Source organism: Electrona antarctica (assembly GCF_951216825.1).
Source record: "Electrona antarctica genome assembly, chromosome: 7".
In the NCBI taxonomy this organism is placed as follows: Eukaryota; Metazoa; Chordata; class Actinopteri; order Myctophiformes; family Myctophidae; genus Electrona; species Electrona antarctica.
This window is the reverse complement of record NC_136812.1, coordinates 33,990,653-34,013,575: the sequence shown is the minus strand read 5'-3', so window position 1 is coordinate 34,013,575 and position 22,923 is coordinate 33,990,653. Positions and strand designations below refer to the sequence as shown.

The 22,923-nt window shown below is 43.7% G+C and overlaps 2 protein-coding genes across 3 annotated transcripts in view; one reads left to right on the top strand and one right to left on the bottom strand.

The window, feature by feature from the left end:
• The window catches only part of LOC306926935 (uncharacterized protein), a 347,556-nt gene that overhangs the window by 47,624 nt on the left and 277,009 nt on the right, over nucleotides 1-22,923 (bottom strand). The gene's annotated exons all lie outside the window — the stretch shown is intronic.
• On the top strand, nucleotides 609-19,437 carry hdlbpa (high density lipoprotein binding protein a). 2 transcript variants are annotated; one of them, XM_079504960.1, is made up of 28 exons: nucleotides 609-717; nucleotides 2,355-2,426; nucleotides 3,873-3,987; nucleotides 4,096-4,268; nucleotides 5,658-5,873; nucleotides 5,987-6,193; nucleotides 6,588-6,803; nucleotides 8,656-8,862; nucleotides 9,043-9,150; nucleotides 9,233-9,337; nucleotides 9,914-9,992; nucleotides 10,086-10,225; nucleotides 10,326-10,430; nucleotides 10,563-10,676; nucleotides 10,822-10,908; nucleotides 10,998-11,129; nucleotides 11,235-11,453; nucleotides 12,193-12,414; nucleotides 12,984-13,202; nucleotides 13,326-13,464; nucleotides 13,562-13,713; nucleotides 13,795-13,899; nucleotides 14,014-14,148; nucleotides 15,747-15,890; nucleotides 17,154-17,333; nucleotides 17,523-17,639; nucleotides 17,735-17,878; nucleotides 17,957-19,437. In XM_079504960.1, exons 3-28 carry the CDS (start codon nucleotides 3,912-3,914, stop codon nucleotides 18,044-18,046), a joined length of 3,831 nt encoding a protein of 1,276 aa, XP_079361086.1. In that variant the 5' UTR covers nucleotides 609-717; nucleotides 2,355-2,426; nucleotides 3,873-3,911; the 3' UTR covers nucleotides 18,047-19,437. The 2 variants fall into 2 exon arrangements, with proteins under 2 accessions (XP_079361086.1, XP_079361087.1); XM_079504961.1 differs by having other exon boundaries at nucleotides 636-717; nucleotides 8,659-8,862.

The following is a 22,923-nucleotide window of genomic DNA, read 5'->3' as shown; positions in this document are numbered from 1 at the left end:
GTCAGACAGGCTATATTACACCACTCAGTTCACACGGGTGTGATTTTTTTGTTTATAGTGTGTTATTTAGGCTATTCTGTTGTTATTTGCGATGGGGAATGTGTTCAGGCGATTAATGTGTTATATGCTTTCAGGTGATTCATGAATCATGTGTTATGTCTTACGTTATCATTTTTATTCATGAAAATTCACTGGTCATTTCTGAGGAAAGGAATGTTGGTTTGTCTACATTTGCTTGTCACAGATAGATCTGTTGCTTTTTTCAGTAACCATGGGTGTGATAATTACATGCTTAAAGTATGGACTGGTTTAGAATTTTATGATTATGTTATATCAGATTAACAAGCTCCAAATGCTCAAAGTGAAAAGCTGCCAGACACATGAGCTTGTACTTTGTAGATCTGCTCTTTATTTAATTTTTGCAAAAATAGCGTCACCAATGGTTTTGTGGTAACAAACGGTGTCGGTGAAATCAGATGGCTTTGCATAATGTCAGCGAGGCGATGTGACAAAATGAATCCCAGAAGAAGTTATGCAAGAGTTTTTCAGTCCACGAAAAACCTGTGAATTGTAACCGGACCTCCCGAACGTGACGTTCGGGGCCATGATTGGTGGGCGGCTCTCGTATATATGGGTCAGGCTTCAATCCCACCTTCTCGCCAGTGGAATTTCATCACAGCTTCTGCACCTTTAGGGCAGACGAGAACGTACAAATAAGTAAGTAGTGTCTTGACATTATTCAATTCTGTAACGTGATTTTAGATAGCGCGTGACGCGGCATCGGCCATGCATATACGTGTACAAAGTGTAGAAGTGTTGGTGTTGCTAGAATGTAGCTGTAGCCACATTGTGGCCCTGTGACTCCGTGTCAGCTGTGGTCCTTATGCCTACGTGGACTTAAAGGCTCACTTATAGTTGGTCGCGCGAGCCCTTCGCTCGGCAAAACGACTTGTTCTTGTGTGTCGCCGCGAGCCTCATGGACACTCGTTCCCCCGAAAATACGTCATTTCTTTTGTCAACCCGAAAGGCTCGCGCTGAGAACTACAAATTAAGCCAGCGCAAACTGTTAAGGTTGGCTAGTGTTAGCCTGCTAATGCTACAGTTTTGACCATAATACTTTGTTGCTGTTCAGTGTGCACACGCATTCCGTTAGACTTAGTTGACCGTTGGCAAGACGGTTAACAACAACGCACTGGCATGTTTTGCTTGCATTTACACCGCGGTGCGTTTATTACACTGCACCGCCGTGGTTATGACGCTAGCTAACGTAACTACTTCAAGTCTCTGTTAGTGACAGTTTTCCCCCAGGCTAACTAGCATTAGCTTGTAGCCACCTACACGGCTACGTGTCACATAAGCACTCAAATACACGGGCAAAGTTTTTAGCAAGTTGGCTAACTAGCATGATCTGTTGAACTGCTACGTTTCACTATGAAACCCCGTGCATATGATGGGAAGCACAAGTAGACATTTGACACGGGCGGTAGTTTACAGCCCAATTGTAATTGTGGTGCATTGTGCTGTTTTATTTCTTTATTTGTTTCGGTCAACGTCAGCTAACCACGTAGCGTATAATTAGTAGCTAACACTAGCTACCTAGCGGCTTAAAAACCTTAATCCGGGATTTAGGCGACATCAATGCAGACTGCATTATACCTGAGGGCTGACATAAGAACCTTTTCGACCCTCTCTTGCTATCGATACGAGTCCAGACGAGGAGATCAGACCCTTAACGCCTTAATCAACCGAAGCGACCAGCTAGGCAGCTACCAATTAAATGTTTTTGTGTAGCTGTCAAAATGTTGATCAGCGTTGTGAAGCTGGGTGTGTGTGTGAAGTCGATTCACTGTCACATCACTAGTATTATTTATGCACCCTTTTATTGCATTGGTTTGGCCTAGTAACTAGACTGGTGGTTGTAATGTGCATCATAAACTGTACATTATATTATAATACTGTACTGGGTTATGATTGTCATTCAGAATTTGATATAGCTACCCCTCAAACTGCTTGTAGTCGTGGCGTTTGTATACAGAAGATGACTCAACATTATGGTTCTGTAAAGTCTGTCAATAACTACTGTACTTTGTAGAAAATGGCAAGAGATGTGGCATCTGTCTATGCTAAACATTTTGTCAAAATGGAAAGCAGTTATTTTTTTCACCTGACTTGTTTAGACCTCTAACAAACATGTTTAGCATTAATAAATCAGGTGGATACTTTATGTTTCATACATTTGTAAAAGCATGTGCACTTATTTTCTGCAATACAGGGGTGAATTGCACTTGTCTTATGATCAAAATAATGTATGATGGGCCTATATTTCATCCTTTTTTTTGTTTTGCTGTCTTTAGGCAAAAGCTGGCAGGCTGACGCCATCAGGCAGCTTTACAGGACGGATTAACTGGTAACTGACCATTTAGCTGGTAAGATAATTCTTTGACCTCTGGAAGCCCAACCAAACACCTAGATCAAATGTTCTAGCACCAGACAATGTTCCAGTTGGGTAGAATAATTGGATAGATATCTTTGCTTGATTCCAAATGCTGTCCATACATTTGATCTGGAAGGTTATAGCACACATGCATCCGCAACAGGATCTGTCTGCACTACACTGAACTGTAATGTACAGTGGCGTCTTAACTTCAGGGAGGCATTGGTGAGGAAGAGGCCACTAAAAGGGTCTAATGCAAGTGTGAGCTAAACTGGTTTAACCTAGCATTGCCCTTTCCTTACTTGGTGGTTATTGAGGGGGCAATTCTCCATAACATATGGGAGTTCTCTTTTTTGTGCTTTTAAAATGCAAGCATACTTTGACCAAATCACCAAAATATATCTTGAAACGGTTTACAGTCTGTATTAAGTCGTCTTATACTAAGCCTGAAAGCAAAGATTTTTGATAATATACCCTAAAGGGAGGGGGGGCTTGCCCTAAGGTTCGACCTCCCGTTAGTTCGACCGGATTAAGGTTGGTGAGGGATGCGATAAAACGACTGGATTAAGGTTGGTGAGGGATGCGTTAAAACGACCGGATTATGGTTGGTGAGGGATGCGTTGCTCCCGTGCTTGTGGTTATGTTTAGGTTAGAGTTAGAGATATGGTTAGTAATGGTCGATCTAACAGGAGGTGTCTCTGCGCACCATTTCGGGTTCTTGCCTGCTGCTGTGAAATAAAGCCACATAGAGGTAAAGGATCAGTAAGACCTTAAAACCTTTAAAAAGCAAGTTTTGACTACTGGGTCATTAGAACTACGGTTCTGTGGTTTCTAGCTTTGGATAATGATCACTCTCAAAATCATAGGAATGCAGTTCTCTTAAATGGTGGACTGCTAACTTTAATCCCATTCTATGTGGATATACTGAGGGGTCAGGGGCCAGTGGGGAAATCCTGTCTTAACCTTGGAGACTGCTCACCTAGCAGCAAGGCTTAGAATAACCCTGGACATGGACTGTAGAGAGGGCTAATCAGTTTCTTTCAATGACACTAAGACAGTGAGAGACCTAATGACTGTCAATCAGACCACGTTCTCACAGTGCTGACATGATCAGCACTGTAAATGATCAGAACAGAGCATGGCTTCTTTTGATAAAGAAAGATTAGATAATGGTCACAATTTCAAAGTCCACCTATTGATAAGCTTGTTTACAATGTTAAACGTGCCTATTTCACACCCTTTTAAAAGGGCATGCAACCGATGGTCATGTGTCCTTTGCCCTCGAGCAGTTTGGTCTGTGCTGGTCAAACTGTCCTGACCTCCAGCAGCTCTGCTCATACATGCATCTGCTGGAGGTCAGATTCTTTCATTCATAAAGAAGTTTTTGCAGATAAATGCTCATTTTGGCTGATTTTAACATGTTCATTTTATTTTCCAGTGGCACACTCGGACTCCGTGTTAAAGTGGGATATCAACCATGAGCTCTATCGCCGTACTTACGCAGGAAAGCTTCAATGAGCACCGTGGTGGTCTCTTGACGGAGCAGGATGGTGGTGAGTATTTGCCCACGGGTTGAGAACTTAATAGCTCAGGACTACATTTGACTGCGCATGCCTCATCTGAAGTGAAGTTATCTCAGTCTTGTATATCTTTGGGTTTAGCTCCGGTGGCAGGAACCAGTGGTGCTCCGGGACCGGAAGAGGAAAGCCTTCCTACCTACAAGGATGCCTTCCCACCTCTGCCTGAGAAGGCAGCCTCAACTGAGGGGAGCCAGGAATCAGCTGGTGCCTGGAATTCAAAGATCCGTCCTCTCAAGTCATCCGTTATCACCCAGGTACTGTATGTTTTCACAGCATAGATAGCTCTAGGCTGGCACAACTGTATGAAACGATGTGAGCTTATTATCCTTTAGACCCGTTATTTACCATATACCAACCTTGAAACGTACCTTAGTTACGTCACCATCAACAGCCAATAAGGGACCACCATTCTTACCCCTACATACATACCCAGCCGATCACCAAACTTACCTTAGTTAAGTCATCAAGAATGGTGGTCCCTGATTGGCCGACGGACAACACCGACATACTCGGCCGATTACAGTACTTGCGATCCCTGCTTGCACAAGTAATTAGGAATGGAAATTGTTGTCGGGTGTGGGGGTGGTTAGTTGATGTGAAAATCAGATGCTTTGGATGCGTGTGAATCAGACGGCAGCACGTGTCGAATCAGAACCGAGTCCAGAACCAACAATCTGTGACTGAAAGAGCTGGAATAATTGCATAAATCCCACAGGATAAAGTGAAAGTGACTCTCTGGACAAAGCAGGTTGATTGAGCTGTCACTGTGGGCGCAAGTCGGACCCTGCTCTGTGGTGCACTGCATGTGGAGACGCCATGCATCCATGCGTCCCAGAATTTAAGGGCAGATTCACACGATGGTCCCGGATGCACACTCTGGACCACTTGGCAGATGTTGTGGTAGTGTGAATGCTGTGTACCGTTCCCGGGAGTGGACCACCCAACCATTCCCGGGACCACATGGAGGTGGTCTCCGGACCGATTGACGTGTACTCGGATACAGATCGTTGCAATGTGAAAGTATTGAATACAGTTGAATGAAGTGTACTCGGGTATGGAAGAATCAAGGCCAATGTGAATCATGGCCAGCGGGGACCAGGCAATCGTATTCGGACTCTGTGTGAATCTGTCCTAATTGTCAGCAAAATGTTGAACTTGTAGATCATCTATTTTTGCAAACCTTGATTATGGACAAGCTGCTTGGCATACTGTGGTTTTGACACTTTTGACAATGGCGAAAAATGTTAATTTTCTTTCCTGACATGTAGGCTGTGCCTACATTTTATGCCAGATGTATCTTGCATTAAGTAATCTGTGACATGAAATGGACTGCAAGGAACAATACATTCAGATTTACTGTACAGCTCCCAACAGTCTGGAATGGACTTGTCCTACGGGTCTGACAAGGAGTTTCCTTGTTTCAGCATAATGCCCAGTAGCAAAAACTTTAGTTTTTTGTTTTGTTGAGGGCAAAACTCATGCAGTCATTCATTCCATGCAGTGGTTTTCAAAGGGGATCAATTTGAATTGCATTCAGGACAGAACACTTGTTTTTAGATTAGATGGCTGCTTACCATAGATCATCTGTTTATACTTTTTGCCTTGTGACAATGTTCCCTGTGTTCATTTATTATCTGAACTAGGTTTTCCATGTGCCACTGGAAGAGCGCAAGTACAAGGACATCAACCAGTTTGGGGAGGGAGACCAAGCGAAGGTCTGTGTGGACATCATGCACAAGACCGGTGCCCACCTGGAACTGTCCATGGCTAAAGATCAGGGCCTCTCCATCATGGTGTCTGGAAAGCTGGATGCCGTGATGAAGGCCCGCAAGGAGATTGTGTCCCGATTGCAGACTCAGGTTAAGACAAGAGCTCAGCAACAAATCATATAAAATGTATCGTTTGGCCATGAAATGTTTACTAAATGTAGGTGTTGGAGTGGTCATGCCAACTGTGTATTTGTCCTCAACAGGCTTCGGCTACTGTTGCCATCCCCAAGGAACATCATCGTTTTATCATCGGCAAGAATGGGGAGAAGCTTCAGGAGCTTGAGCTCAAGACTGCCACTAAAATCCAGATCCCACGACCTGACGATCCCAGCAACCACATCAAAATCTCTGGAACCAAGGAGGGCTTGGAGAAGGCCAAGCACGAGGTTCTGTTGATCTCGGCTGAGCAGGTAACCCAGAAGCCCAAACGGCTGCAGACCAGAATTACTTGTTTTTCTTTTTTTTTTAACGGAACATAACCTGAGGCAGTAAAGATCTTTAACCCGATCGTCAGTTCAAAACATTAACTGAGCTTGTGTCTCCCTAGTAGGGGTTTCTTTTTAATTGCAATGTTTGTGTGTATATCTATTGTGCATATTGTCTCTTAAACTCAACTAGATTATTTTAATGTCTTATTGAGATAATATTGATAGAGATCAATAAAAGGCATAATTAACTACAGCATAACTCAATGTGTTGTGACTTGCGAGCTAGTATAACTGGTATGGTTGAGGCATGATTATAGCTTTTTGTACAATGCCTTATTCCGAATCCAATAAATATTTTATATTTCTTTGTGTTCAGGACAAACGTGCAGTGGAGAGGGTGAACATCGACAAGGTGTACCACCCCTTCATCACCGGTGCCTACAACAAGCTGGTGGGAGAGATGATGCAGGAGACTGGAGCACGCATCAACGTACCACCACCGAGCGTCAACAAAACAGAGATTGTCATCACTGGGGAGAAAGAGCAGGTGGCCCTTGCTGTGGCTATGATCAAGAAGATTTATGAAGAGAAGGTAATTATGTTTAAGGGACTAATTGTGAGACAGTTATTTTTGATTGCATTAAATCTTAAAAGCTGCAATCCTTGTGAGGGGTGCTCTTATCATCACACGCATCATAAATCACATTCCGTGCTCAGCCAATCAAATCATCATACGCGTCATTGCGGATTTCCGGCCAATCACTTTTGGCGTTTTCACTTTTCTGCCCTCACTTTTATTTTCAATATGTACTTTTCTCAGCCAATCAAATCATCGTTATGGTGATCAGCCAATGTTTGTGTTCACATAAAGCTGGGGAATCCAATCTCTATCCTTCCATGTGCACGTCTGTAGTTCACGTATCTTGAGAACCGCCCAAACGTCCAGGCATCAACGGGTATTGCATAACCAGGTGAAGCATGCATTTCCGACTTTCATCGTTCCCAAGTAGTCCGTTGACTGGTCTAGTACAATATAACTTGCACAACTGCGGTGTCTCCCTGCTCTTCTATTAAAACATAGATCCTGTGGTTGGGTTGGACCACTACTGGTTTTGTCATGGGGCGGCAGAGTTCTGGCAGCTGAGCTGAGTGTCCCTCATTTGTGTTCATGTCTGTGCGTGAGTGGAAATGAGCGGATACAGTAGGAAGGATCTAAACCCATTCTGAACGGTAAACAGAATCCGGACCAGCATGGGAAGTTTGGGAACACTATGAGGATTCAGTGATCATTGTGTCTTATGCCAATCGATTCAAATATTTAATCGCATGATTGTCCATAGTTAATCGCATATTATTTATCCGTTCTAAATATACCTTAAATCGGTGGTTTTCAAGGTCCATTATTTATTCTGAATTTGAGCCACGGACCACCATTTGATGACATTTAGCCTTCCAGACCCAAACTAAAGAATTTGTCCACAATTCCAAGCTGTATTTGATCCAAATTTTCTACATTCTCTAATTGTGTAGACTTCTTGTAAATTAATTTAAGTAATGCAGATGTTTAACAATTATTCAACTCTTGAGAGTGTAAAATGAAACGAAGTGGGTCCATTTTACACTCAAGAGTTGAATAATTGTTAAACATCTGCATTACTTAAATTAAAGATCTATAAGGGTTCATTTGGTTACAAACTCCATCATTTAGCTGGGGACCACCTGGAACCCGGACCACTGGTTCAGAACCACTGCTTTTCAAGTTTGAAATACTGTTATCAACATGGGAGAATGCTTGCTTTATTGCAAATGCCATGGAAGAGGGAAAAATCACACCTGTGTGAACTGAGTGCTGCAACCCCCCTCTCCCCCTAAACTCAACTCTCCACACACACAGTGTGTGCACACTCTCAGACAAGAGCCCCCCCTGCCCCTCTGTCTTTCTTGCAAGCACGCACACAGTCAGGCTGTCAACATTAGCTTTAGCAGTCATTAGCAGTTAGTTGTGAAAGCTCGATGCTACACAGACCATGCTATGTTTGTCAACCAAAACTGTCGTTTTGCTTTTGCCCAATGCCCACGTCAAAGAGCTTCTGATCTTACACATTGTGGAGCTAATTAATAACGAGCCCAACAGAGGCATTCAGCCTAGCTGACGACTGCTCAACTGTGTCCACACTCTACACTCCGCACCCCGCAGTGCCCACACAGGCTGACCGACTGACTGAGTGAGAGAGGGGGGGGGGGGGGTGAGAGAGGTGGGGCATATTGGAATCTCACTCGCTGCCTGCATTCCTGCAACAATAACATGCAAGCGTCTCTCATCCGTTCTGTCAAACTTCACCGGGCGTTAATTAAATTAACGGCGTTAAAGGATTTTGCGTAACGCGTTAACTGACAGCCTTAATATATATGTGTGTGTGTATATGACTGTCATTTCTCGTCAGCAGAAGAACACCACCACCATCGCAGTGGAGGTGAAGAAGTCACAGCATAAGTACGTGATCGGCCCCAAGGGAAACACACTGCAGGAGATCCTGGAGAAAACTGGCGTCTCTGTTGAGATCCCACCCTCTGACAGCAGCTCAGAAACTGTCATCCTTCGTGGGGAGCCAGACCGGCTAGGCCAGGCACTCACCGAAGTTTATGCCAAGGTATGTTTTTAAAAATGAGATACCCACGTAAGCCTTTTATACTTTGGAAGTTTAGAGTATAGTAGTGGATGCTATTTGATCAGCTATGTTTGGTGCTAATAATAAAGTATAATTCACACTGTAGCATCTTGAGGGAAAACATGACGGCAAATATCATGAGAAACTCATTTTTGTTTGCAGGCCAACAGCTATACTGTGTCCTCGGTCTCGGCTCCTTCCTGGCTTCACCGTTTCATTATTGGCAAGAAGGGGCAGAATCTGGCCAAGATCACCCAAGGATCGCCCAAGGTTTGTGGAAAAGATATATTTCATAATATAGGGCACTTTATTTGGCTTTTGGCTTTGGTTAAACGCCTCTTCTTGTATTCAGGTGCACATTGAGTTCACTGAGGGAGAAGATAGGATCACCTTGGAGGGTCCCACCAAAGACTTGCAGATGGTCCATACCCAGATTGAAGCTATTGTTACAGATCTGGTGAGTTTCATAAATTTTCAATGCATTCTTGCCTTTTTTTTTTGATGGTTCCCTGTCAAAAAGCTTTGCTTGCCTTTTTTTGTTGATGGTTCCCTGTCAAAAAGCTTTGCTTTTCATAGTTCATGTTTCAGCAAGTTGAGTCATAAGCTCAAGTTCCAATTCAGCAAGTTGAGTCATACGACTCGTGTCACCATACTGTTATTTTAGATGGTTTCTGAAAACTAGTAATGGCAGTCTAACGAGTTAAATATATTCACCTAGCGTGTAGATTCATATAAGTGTATTTAACGTGAATAAATTTAGCATGAAATTACATTGGCAGAGTTTGAAAAACTGCTCCAATGAGACTGTAAAAAAGACAAACAAGACATGTCGAATATCCACAGTCTATGATGAAGTATTAGACGTGAATAAAATGTGTTAAGGTGCATCCTTGACCTATGGGCAGCATTCACAAGAAAATGTGTCCCTGATCGGTCCTGCAGTTTGCGAGATTATCCCAGATCAAACAAACGTAACCATTTGTCTTACAGAGTCAGATTCCATCTCAAACTTCTGTCTGTCTTCTCCCATCAGATAAACCGAATGGACTATACAGAAATCAGTGTGGATCCCAAATTCCACAGACACCTGATTGGGAAAGGCGGTGTTAACAGTAAGTACCTTGAGATTAAGTTCTGTTCTGACAAATCTAATCACCATCTTTGTATTGGGGACATTTCTAACTGAAAATTCTCTAATATTTAAGTAAACCGCATCAAAGAAGCACACAAGGTGACTGTCCGCATTCCTCCTGACAATGAGAAGAGTAACCTGATCCGCATTGAGGGGGACCCCCAGGGTGTTCAGGAAGCCAAGAAGGAGCTGCTTGAGCTTGCGTCACGCATGGTGGGTCTCAACTCTGCACTTAAATATAACATTTCACAAACTAGATGTTGTGATGCCCATGACATGTCTTTTTTTCACCCAACTTGATTTCCTCTTGCAGGAGAATGAGCGTACAAAGGACCTGATCATTGAACAACGTTTTCACAGAGCCATCATCGGGCAAAAAGGAGAGAATATAAAGGAAGTACGAGACAAATTCCCAGAGGTGAGTTTAACCATTGTCATGTTCATTAGACTGCTCTGAGAGAGTGGCCTCTTGTCAGAGGCCAAGTGGATAAAGGTCTACACTGAAGGCATTTGAATGGTTTTTAACCGTTCTATAAATTACGTTTTCAAGGTCATCATCAATTTCCCTGACCCAGCACAAAAAAGTGACATTGTTCAGCTTCGGGGACCAAGGACCGAGGTGGAGAAATGCGCAAAGTTCATGCAGAAGATAGTGGCTGACATGGTATGCCCTTTAAGATATGTTTAACTGAAAAGAAAATCTGTATAGCAGTGTTTTAAATATTGTGCACTCTGTAGCATACTATAATAAATACTGCAACACCAATGAACAATTGTGTATTAACCTGCTATGTTCACACTTGGGTCAGGTGGAGAACAGCTTCGCTGTCTCAGTCCCCATCTTCAAGCAATTCCACAAGAACATCATTGGAAAAGGAGGTGCAAACATCAAGAAGGTAACTTGGAGACCCTGAACATAATGAATGAATTGACACTTTTGTTCCAAGGTATTCTGTTTCAGACTACTTATTATTTTTCTCTCCAGATTCGTGAGGAAACACACACAAAAATTGATCTGCCTGCTGAGAACAGCAACTCTGAGATGATAGTCATCACTGGCAAGAAGGCCGACTGCGAGGCTGCCCGAATTCGCATCTTGGCCATTCAAAAGGAGCTGGTAGGGTTTTATTTCTGTCTATGCTGTCCATCTACAGCACTTTAAAGATGTGTAGGAAGCATAGTTTTGGGTTTACACCTAATGAATCTCCCATTCTGTGTTTAGGCAAATATCACAGAGATGGAGGTGTCCATCCCCTCCAAGCTGCACAACTCCTTGATTGGGTCAAAGGGCCGTTTCGTGCGCTCCATTATGGAGGAGTGTGGTGGAGTGCACATCCACTTCCCCACTGAGGGCTCTGGTATCGACAAGGTCACCATCCGAGGCCCAATTGAGGATGTGGAGAAAGCCAAGCAGCAGCTGCTGGCCTTGGCAGAGGAGAAGGTGCGTTGTTTAATTTTTAGCTCAGCGCAACTTCTAGCTCTCATTCACCTGGCTGCCAATTTAAAAGAAGAAAAGACCCTGAGGTACTCTATTAACAAATCAACTGCCACTGGGTGGCGATAGAGGGTAGTTGGCTGCACCAGCCTGAATAGGGCAGATTACCATGTTTTCACATCCGGGTTCCTCGCTCGCAGACCTCCATTGTAAGAAACTGCTTATGTTGGCAGTAGCTCACAATGTTTATCTTTCGCCAGAAACGGTAATATGTTGGGAGCGATGCGATGAAAAATCTCTGAAACTACGAGCATTGTCCGTGGTGATGATCAGATTTGTGATAGCCAAAGATGATCCTACTTTTAATGGGACCCTATGGGATGCGCGCGTACGTCTACTGGTGCTCGAGGGTGACGAAAACGTTGCCTAGCAACCGTGTGTGTGTGTCCTTTTAAAAGTGAATATAACACTGGATGCTTCTTTACAACCTACCTTATTGGTGATCGGATAGACTCACTTGGGCCACCATAAAGTAAAAACCTTGCACTGTATAATAACTGTATAATGAACCTATTACGTAAACATGGGTTTAAGTGGTTTTTGACACTTGAATGTCCTCCCTTTTTGAGTGGTGCAACTAGCTATGTGTGTAGGAAATGACTTCTACAACCTCCCAATGCTGGTCCAGATAGGGATGCTAGGGTTCATCTGGTTAACTTGTATTTTGTTTTGACTCATTATCCAGCAAATAAAGAGCCACACTGCTGAGCTGCGTGCCAAGCCGGAGTACCACAAGTTCCTGATCGGGAAAGGTGGCGGAAACATCCGCAAGGTGCGTGACAGCACTGGTGCCAGGATCATCTTCCCTACCGCGGATGATCAGGATCAGGAGCTCATCACTGTGGTTGGAACAGAAGAGGCTGTGCGCGAGGCCCAGAAGGAGTTAGAGGAGCTGATCAAGAGTCTGGTAAGATCCCTTACGTCCTGGTACGTCACACTGGTGACAACCAGTATACACGTGCAGGCTTTTTCTTCAAAAGAATCTAACCGCATACAAGACAAGCATTTTCATTATTCACTTTAACCACTTATGCCATATACACTTTGTTGACTGGTGATTATGGCCACGATCTGCAGTTTTTGAAAAGATCAACAAAGAAGATCAAAATGATTGTTTGTTTGATATAGCACTGGCTCAGGAGGTAGGGCAGCCGCTTGAGAATCAGATGGTTCAAGTGTGTCGGAACACTTGAACTGTCTTGAGCAAGACCCCTAACTGCTCCCGATGAGCAGGCTGCTGCCTTGCATGGTCTCCTTTGCCATGGGATGCACATTTGGGGAAAGGTGCTATATAAAGGAGCATTAGAGACTTATTGAATATAGATGTTTGGTGCACAAATGCTGTGATAGTTTGATCCCTACAATCCCCCAATCCCTACTTTGTGATTTGTAGACATTAGGGTGGTTTTCTCAAGATTAATGTTTTGTCAGGATACTGTTGTGGAGGGTGGTTTTCTCAATATGAATGTTTTGTAGGATAACGTTGTGGAGGATCACATGATTGTCGACCCCAAGCACCACCGCTACTTTGTGGCTCGTCGTGGCCAAGTCCTCAGGGACCTTGCAGACGAATATGGTGGTGTGATGGTGAGCTTTCCTCGTACCGGCTCTCAGAGTGACAAGGTCACCCTCAAGGGAGCCAAAGACTGCGTGGAGGCGGCAAAGAAGCGCATGCTGGAGATAATCGAGGATCTGGTGAGTGAAGACACAACTGTGCTTCATCCAGTGGCTTCTTTTTGTGATCTTTACTAATTAAAAGCTGACCGGCCAGGTCCTGTTGAACATTTGAGTTAATTCTTTATTTACCTCCCCCTCTAGGATGCCCAAGTGACCATTGAGTGCATCATTGCTCAGAAGTTCCACCGTTCCATCATGGGTCCTAAGGGCTCACGGATCCAGCAGATCACCAGAGATCACAATGTGCAAATCAAGTTCCCAGACCGTGAGGACCCCAATGGTAAAAGAACATTTCTGTAGACTTTCTTGATAACATCCAAATGGCCATTTTGTTTTTCCTGATCACCCGCTGCACACTGCTCTTCCATCCTTTACAGCTCCTCCCGCTGCAGAAGTGGCTATTGAGGAGAATGGGGAGCCCAACGGAGAGGTGAAGGAGCCCCTGGATCCAGCCGCACCAAAGAAGTGTGATGTGATCGTGCTTTCGGGCCGTAAGGAGCGGTGTGAATCCGCCGTGGAGGCGCTGAAGGTCAGTTCATAGAGGGATAACTCTTTCCTCATGCAGTCTTTTGTTTCTCAGCTGGAACTCAAATTACTTATTTCCCCCCAGGCTTTGGTTCCTATCACTATTGAGGTTGAAGTGCCTTTTGAGCTACACCGTTACATCATTGGACAAAAAGGAAGTGGAATTCGCAAGATGATGGATGAATTTGAGGTTTGTATTGAGTCTTTTGTGTGCAGACCTGGGTGACTTGTGTTTGTTCACATTAAAATGGTTTTGATATTTAAAATGTTTTTGTTTAAAATGGTTTTGATGCATTTCCTGCAGGTTAATATTCAAGTGCCTGCTCCTGACCTGCAGTCTGATATAATCGCCGTCACTGGCCTATCCACTCACCTGGACCGTGCCAAGGAAGGTCTCCTGGAGCGCGTCAAGGAACTGCAGTCTGAGCAGGAGGATCGGGTCAGTGCTAGTATTGGAATAGACATGTTGCGATTATAGAATGAGTTGATAAGTAACTTCAGAGCTAATGTGTTCATACTTTGCTTTGTAATCTCCTGCTTTTCCTCAACTTCATTGACATCCATCATGTGGTGCTCTTCAATGTTTTTTGTTTTGGACCCCCTATTCCCACCTGCAGCTATTTAAAACGGGTTCCCACTCAGATTTTGCAGGCCTCTTCCTGACCTGAAAGATTCTCCACCTGCTGACCAGAGACTTCTACTGAAGCTCACACCTTGGATAGATCCATGATTGTTGGAACATGGTCTAGTTTGGGTGAAGTTAAATGGACACAAATATACATGATATTTAAATTTGTGACTCGCTGTAGTCAAGTTGGCATTACTTTTGTAGCAAGATTTGCTGATCTACAAGCTCAATGATTTGTGGAGCTTATATTCTGGCTATTGTCTCTGGCTGAGACTATGATTTCGCCCCTATCCATCTGTGTTTGTCCGTCTGTGAACAACTAATCTCCTGACGGGTTTGGAGTGAAACTGCGTGCACAGGCCAGAGCATAACTACGGATTCCACTCGCCTCATGACTTATGAATATTTCTGCCACACAATAACCTGGCAGACACTTGCTTGTTCTGCAAGCAACGGCCTCCCAGGCAATGGGAGGCAGGCGATTTTCATCGCCAGTTCTCCCAGCTGCCTCATTGGTACAGCAAGTCTAATGACTACCACCATAGCAGGGAGGCTGTTTTTTTTTCTTCTTTAACCCATTCTAGACGGAAACCCCTTTTTGGTGTTTTAACTAAGCATTATGTTATACTTTAGCTATTGAAAAATAGCAGATCTACAAGCTCAGAGCGTGCCACTCAGTGGCGCGCTATGAGCTTGTAGGTCTGCTATTCTTCTTTTCAGAAGACTCGTTTTTTTAGTTTTTACGTCTGGCCTAAATGGGTTAAAACGCATTGAGTAATTTTTATCATGTTGCGCATATTTGTTGAGTTTAGTATTAAGGTCAAGTTTAGGCATAGCTGGAAGGACGGAGAGTACTGGCCAATCACTGTGCGTCTTATCTACTCTATATATCACAGTGGCCTAATTGAATAACGAGCCCACTGCGATCTCTACTGCCGGCGCAATCAAATGTTTTTCTTTGTATTTAGTCAACCATTAAATGAAAATTAATGCAGCTATATTTAATACCCATAAATGGCTCTGATCAATCAATGAACATTTCTATTGTTATGGGGTGGGCACTGACTGGGTAGAAAATGTGTCCCATTTTCAATTGTCAAACTGACTACTCTGGCTTAACTAATATGAGTATTCTTTTGGCTCAAATGCATTGGTCTATAAGGGTGTGTGTGTGTGTGTGTGTGTGCTGGTAACCTAGACAGACATAGGGACACGCATTGCTGTTCTTTACTAAAAACATCTCTGCTTCCCATGATGCACCTGTGCAGTGTGAAGCTCAACAATGCCACTTTTTCACCTGTTGGTACCCTAAACAGACAGACATAGGGACACGCATTGCTGTTCATTGGAGTGGCTGCACCACTCAAAAAGTCAGTCATCCTAACAACATGCTTCTGTCTTAACTACAGGCACTCAGGAGCTTCAAGCTGACCATCACTGTGGACCCCAAGTATCACCCTAAGATCATTGGTCGCAAAGGTGCCATTATTACCACCATTCGCACTGAACATGATGTTAACATCCAGTTTCCAGAGAAGAATGACGAGAACCAGGTACGGTGTTCCACTCAGTCATTGTCTGTAGAGAAGCACATACTAGCCTGTGCCAGTGTTTATTTCGTCTGCAAACTATGACAAAAAATAGTCTACTATCGAATTACACTGAGGAAAACTGAATAAAAACTAAGCTATGATAGGGGGGCACGGTGGCACTAGAAGGTCCTGGGTTCGATTCCCGCTCGGGACGCTGTGGGTGCTGGCGGGGTTGGCGAAAGGGCCTTTCTGTGTGGAGTTTGCATGTTCTCCCCGTGTCCCCTAGGGTAGGACTAGGTACCCTCACAAAAAACATGCAGTAATCCTGGTCTCTAAACTGCCTCCCCCTGGCCTGATGGAGGGGTAAGGAACTGGTTGGAATAACGTGTTCCTTCCACACGCTACGTCCAACCAGGGAAACTCCCCCCTGTCAGGTGTAAAGGAGCAACTTGGACACTCGGGCATGACGGAAGCATGAGTTCAAGTCCATTGCTCTCCCCATGTCCCCCATATATGGGGACTAGGTTGGCGGAGGGTGTGTAGAGCATTAGATAATTGACACCGGGGTGAAAAATGGGTTACAAAATTGTGGGATTAACAAAAACAAACTAAACTAGGCTATGATGACTAAAACTATGACTAAATATTTTGACAATTTCGTCAACAAAAAACTAGACTAAAATGTTCGGGAGAAGAGAGAACTAAATCACCGTATGCTTGGTTGCATGCTGAAAATAGATGATCTACAAGCGCACAACGCGACAGGCTATTTTCAGCATGCAACAATAAAATGCCATTACAACACCAAGGCTTGCAAACTGCACAAAAACCAACTGTAGATTTAGTCGACAATATTTCAGATGACTGTAAAACTAAATTTAAGTTTTATTCCAAAGACTGACTAAACAAAAACAAAATGTACTGCCAAAAGCAGCACTGACTTGTTCTCAACAGGAAGGCACAGTTTAATCCGTTCCCTAACCACTTAAAGCAGTGTATAATTGACATAACATAACTTGTGAACGCAACACTATTTTTTTTTTAGTTTTTAGTACCCATTTAGACCTGGAATATTCTTTGTTATAACTTTCAATCCAGGAAAGCTTCTGTCATTTTTGATTAATATATATATATATATATATATATATATATATATATAATCAATCATCCCCGAAAGTCAGTGGTTACAGAAATTGTCTGCACATCAGGTGGCATGAAATTACTGTGGGATTAATGTTGTGCCTAACACTGTTGGTGCTGCCATGATTCACCCCCAACACACAGGACCAGATAGCCATTACTGGATATGAACAAAACGCTACAGGTGCACGGGATGCTATCCAGGCTATTGTGGATGAGCTGGAGGAGATGATCTCTGAAGACATCACTCTAGACAGCAGGGTTCATGCCCGCATCATTGGAGGACGTGGCAAGGGCATTCGCAAGATCATGGACGAGTTCAAGGTGAGGGGGGAAAAAAAAACATATTTATAAACGTCAAGCCCGATTTATACATATTTGTTCATGGTTATGTGTGACACTGATGTGCAACGAAGTATGAATCTGTCTTTACTCTTTGAGAAGAAATGGAGAATGTCAAAAGCCAGTATGTTGCAGATTAATTCAAAATTACTGTTTTTGTCCGTTGTGCAGGTTGATCTCAGGTTCCCCCAACCTGGGGCTGCAGACCCGAACCTCGTGACTGTCACAGGACGTCCTGAGCTTGTGGACGAAGCCATCGACCATCTCCTCAATCTGGAAGAGGAATACGTAAGTGGGCATGTTTGACACCTGTCTTTCATCAGAACTGTCAGCCTTTTTGATGAGTGCTATAATTGGTTTCAAATGTGTGTTGGTGCCTTCAGATGTCAGATGTTTGTGAGAATGAGTCAAAGATGGCTTACATGAGACCCGGCGGCGGCGGTGGTGGTGCTTCGGGGGATGAACCCCGGGGACCATCAAAGGGCTTTGTGGTGAGGGAGGCCCCCTGGACCACTGGCGATGTAAAGGTGATACATTTTTACTTTTAAATGAAATCAGAAGGTTTTTTTTTGTGCAGAGATGATAACCCCCCCTTTTTTTTCTAGGCCCCAGATATGAGCAGCTCTGAAGACTTCCCCAGCTTTGGAGCTCCAGTGGCGGCCAAAGCCTCTCCATGGGGCCCCAAGCGGTTCTAAATGGCTTCCCTCAGACGGGCATCAACGCAAACCCAACAAATCTTCCCTGTTTATTGTCCCCTTCTTGACCTGGACTGACCGCTGACCCTCGAAGGCTTCAGTTCTGAGACTGTCATGCTTCCCTGTCTACTTCTCGTCTGCCTTCGCAGAATCATGATGAAATCTGAAGTGCTTTCGGAAACTGTAATTGACTTGTGAGCTTTGTTATCTGCATTCAACAATACTGTCTTCTGCAAAAAAGGAAAAGATATATATTGCTGGGTTGTTGGCGTTAAGTCTATAAAGGCAGTATGACCCATGTTTAAATGTTGCTAGACCTAACATGTCATTGTGGTTTGAATTGTTATACCAAATGCAAAGGTGGCCAGACAACCTCGGAAAGTTTCTTCAATTTACTGAGCTGCCCTTCGTAGTTGCCTTTGCAGGCTAGGGCAAAGGGATTGAGTTACTGCTGGCTGGTTGGTTCTGACATGACATTTGACCAATGTGGTGGCCAGCTGTTTCATAAGCCCTCCCCTTCCTGCATTCCTCATGTAGCCGAGTGAAATCTGTCAACTGTTAGCCTTCAAGCACATTTTAGTGATTGTCCCAGTCCCAGCCGTTTCCCATTTGCTTGTAACTGTGCTTCTGTGAATATGGTCAACCAGTGGCATGTACCTTGCAGCCTTATGAATTGGTCAAAGTTGTTTGAGAGAGGAGGGGGGTGGGGGGGGGAAAGGTTTCAGCCACTACACAATGGCACACACTCAAACTGCCAGATGCTATGGAGGTCACGGCGGAACTGTACTGTTTCTTACAAACACTAGACCCAGAAGGAACTCCAACGTATCAAACCTCACACTAACTGTAAACCAACCTTTATCCACACTTTGTTTTTGTTGTTCTGAATTTTAAACTTGTTGCTTTACTTTAAAAACGGCTCATGTAACTGAACGAGCAGACCACCCTGTGCCAATTAAATGTCTAGTGATGTTGTGTTCTTCATCCTTGGTAATGGGTCAGTGTCCAGTCCCTTTGTCTTCCAGTTGCTATGCAGATTGTTCTGTTGCATAGCAATGGCCCTTTTTAATCAGCCTTATTATCTAGAATGATAAAAATCAGACAAGGTGATGCAGTTTTGGATAAGTGGAAGGTTTATGCTGTTTTTCTGAAAGCTCATGGATCAGGTGCCCCAGTCATTGCATTCAGTTACATTGTCAGAATTGTGTTACCCAAGATGTGTGCAGATTAGGCTTGCTAGCTTCTAGTTCAAGATCTAGCATCAGCCTATCATGTTTTTTATCATTCTAGCCTTGTATGAAAGATTATGCAAAATACCAGAGAAGTGAAAGATTATGGATGACACTGGAAAATAAATTGTCCAAAAAAGTCAATAAAAATTGAAAATCCTTTTGTGTTGTCTGTGGACCTTATTGGACATCATTCCAAGCTAATGGAATTGTTCAGTTAATAACGACGTTAGTTCTGGGCTATAGTAAAACGGCCTAAGTGGCCTTTCGCCTAAACATGACGTGAGTTCTGCAAAGACTTGACATGATTTAGCAAATCCTATAACACCTTGCACAGTGCAAATTGTGATTGGATGGAATGAGATGATATAAGTGCCCCTCACTTCACACAGGTCTGATTTTTGAGGGGTGCTAGCCCCTCCTATAGGCCTATACAACTAGAGATGTTTGTCCTAACAAACATTTAATGACATTGGCATGTCATGTGGCTGAGCAAATCAGCTATTTTGTAACAAAACAAACATTAAATGCCATTGACAATGAATGGTGAATTTACGTCATGTGTCTGAGCAAATCAGCTATTTTGTAACAACACAAACATTATATGCCATTGACAATGAATTTACTTCATCTGAGGACGAGCAAATCGGCTATTTTGTCAAATTCCCATTGACAATAGATGGAGAATTTGCATCATGTGTCTGAGCAAATCGACATGTTACGTCATGATGTGCGATGACAAGAGCGAGCAAATTGACAATTTTCGTCCTACACAAAGATTAAATTCCCATTGAATGGAGAATTTACGTCATAATTGTTGTATGATGATAGGAGCGCCCCTCAATTCACACAAGTGTGATTTTTTTAAAGAAGTAGCTTAGCTCAAGGTGGTGTGGGAGGGCTGTTGTGCCAACGTATAAGAATGCTAAAATACACTTCACTAACGGCTCCCGATAAGAGATGGGTTCACTTCAAAGGTCATGAATTGACCCTGGAGTCTGCACCACACCTACAGGTAAAGTTTGAAATCTGTATTGGTTATGAAATAAAACATGTCAAAGGTAACATACATCTGACCCACCATAATAAAAAAATCACACCCGTGTGAACTGAGTGGTGCAAGGTCTTATATAGCCTGATCAGCTGTGGTCTGACGTAATGTCAGTGACCATAGTAACCATGCTCATTCTTTTGAGGGACAGGTACACAAATACACACACACGGGTACTAACAAAGCCAGTTGTTTGAGTGGTGCAAACCACTCCAACCACTAGCAAAAAAGAATACAGCTTGTTTCCATTGTGGTCCTTAGTATAAGGCCTGTATGAAGTCATGTAGTGTGGTGCTGGTGAAAGCATTATTAATGTATAGAGTTCAGCATGTGCTAATGTATCCCTCGCTGGGCACAAGGCACAAGCTCACAACACGTCAGCACCGCCAAACCTTTCATGCCCACATATGGAGATCCCTGATGTCATCAGTATATGCCCATATATGGGTATAGTTTGATTCATTTTGATCTGAGAATGAACCAAAATCAAAATATCACTGTACAGTAAATATAACTTCAGTAATTAGGCTACTGAATTTACTGAAGTTATATTTACTGTACAGTGATATTTTGGTTTTGGTTCATTCTTAGATCAAAATGAAAACAAAAATGTCAAGGTTTATTAGGCCCTAATAAACCTTGACATTTTTGTTTTCATTGTGGTACCGATAAATAGAAACTTCATGGTAGTTGAACGTTCCATTGATCCAAACAGGAACACTGACCACTTAACACAGCAGCCGTGTTAAGTGGTCAGAAGTGTGGACCACCTTTAAGATTTTCAAGTGGGCCCTGATTCAGAAAAGGTTAAGAAGCTGTAAACCACGTCACTCAAATAGCCCATAATGGTCACAAATGAAATAATACAAAGGGATATTATTATTCAGTGTAACATTTTTATTTAATTTCAAATGCATTTAGTAATACTGTATGTATTGGACATAAAAAAAATAAAATTTACAACAATTTACAGTAAATACAATTTACAATAAATACAATTTAATACAATTGGAACAACTGAAATCAATAATATATTAGTGTTCTGATATCATCGACCCGCGGGACGCATTATGTGAAGGTGGGGTGCCGCATGTGGCCCCCAGTTGTCCATTTAAACTCTAGCGTAGTACATAGAAATCTGGTAGCAAGGCCTGCTGGGTCTGTAGTACATAGAAATCTGGTAGGAATGCCTGCTGGGTCTGTAGTACACGGGAATCTGGTAGCAAGGCCTGCTGGGTCTGTAGTACACGGGAATCTGGTAGCATGGCACGTAATACATTTGGCCATTGCTCATCGGGGGTCTACTGGGCCCACTCATCAGAAAGTGGTTCTTGTTGTACGGCAGATCAGCCAGGGGGACTGGTGACGCTACCGGGCTCAGTATAGGTGATGCTACTGGGCTAGAGGTGGACTCTACCGGGCTAGAAGTGGCCTTACATGGCAGGTCGGCCAGGGGGACTGGCGACGCTGCAAGGCTAGATGTGGCCTCGGCCTCGTACAGGGCGCAGAAGGAGCCGTCCTCGCCAATGCGATAGCAGACGTGGAATGGGTCCACCCACAGTGTTAGCTCCAGAGGCAACAGACCGAACAGCCGTTTAATGGTGAGTCCACATTGCTTGGCAGCCTTGGCGATGAGAGGGTCCATAGCGACCCTATTGTTGATGCGTATGCACCGGTAGGCAGAGCCCTTCAGCGGTCTGTCAGGGTACCAGTGGTGCTTGTAGTGGGCACTCATTGACTCCTGGAGACATTCCTGGAACACCTGGAGCTGATGTTCCTTAAGACCTCCATTCATTTTCAAAAGTGATGACACAAAGGATGCTGCAGTATTCACTTCATGGTGGTCCATTTCGGTTCTGGAACAATGTCCTCGGTTCATATCATGCATGACACAGGTTGGCACAGATGAAACTGGTTTCATTCAGTAGGCTAATGCTTGTCAATTCTCAAACTTCAATGAAAAATAGCTCCACCATCTGCGGTTTTTATGTGGTCGCCACGTCACAATATGATGATCTGACCTGGCCATTGGCCGAGAGGAGATCAGAGCGCGACTTGTCAACTATAGTACGTATCTTAGCAACGCCGCGGTATGACGTCACCGCGGCCTGTGCCCGCCCTGCCAGGTGCGCGGAGGGGTCGACCATAGAATATAAAGAAGGAGGGGTCGACCGGTGGAGGCCGCCTCGCTCCTCCGTAACTTGAAGAGGCATGGCGGTTGGCGGGAGATGCCCACATATCTGGAAAAAGAGAAAACAACCTAGGATTCTACTGATTGTCTGATTCTACGACTAGGCTACTGTTTTACTCCAAAGGCTGTGAATGACCGTTTGAGTGTTACACGCAAAGCTGTGCCGTTTTTGTTTTTCAGAAAAGTACAACGTAACTTGATTGTGTTGCGTTATAACAGGCTACCATTCATTCGGCGTAGTACATTTTTGCAACTAAAGAATTTTAGGACCTCGGGAGGTAGGTTATTCGCCTATGCTAAAGCCTACTGGCATCATTTTGTTTAATCATGAATAATTGTCACTAACGTAGCCCAGCTTCCTTGCCGTAGCCTATACGTGGTGGACGTGTTCTACAGAATTGTGTGA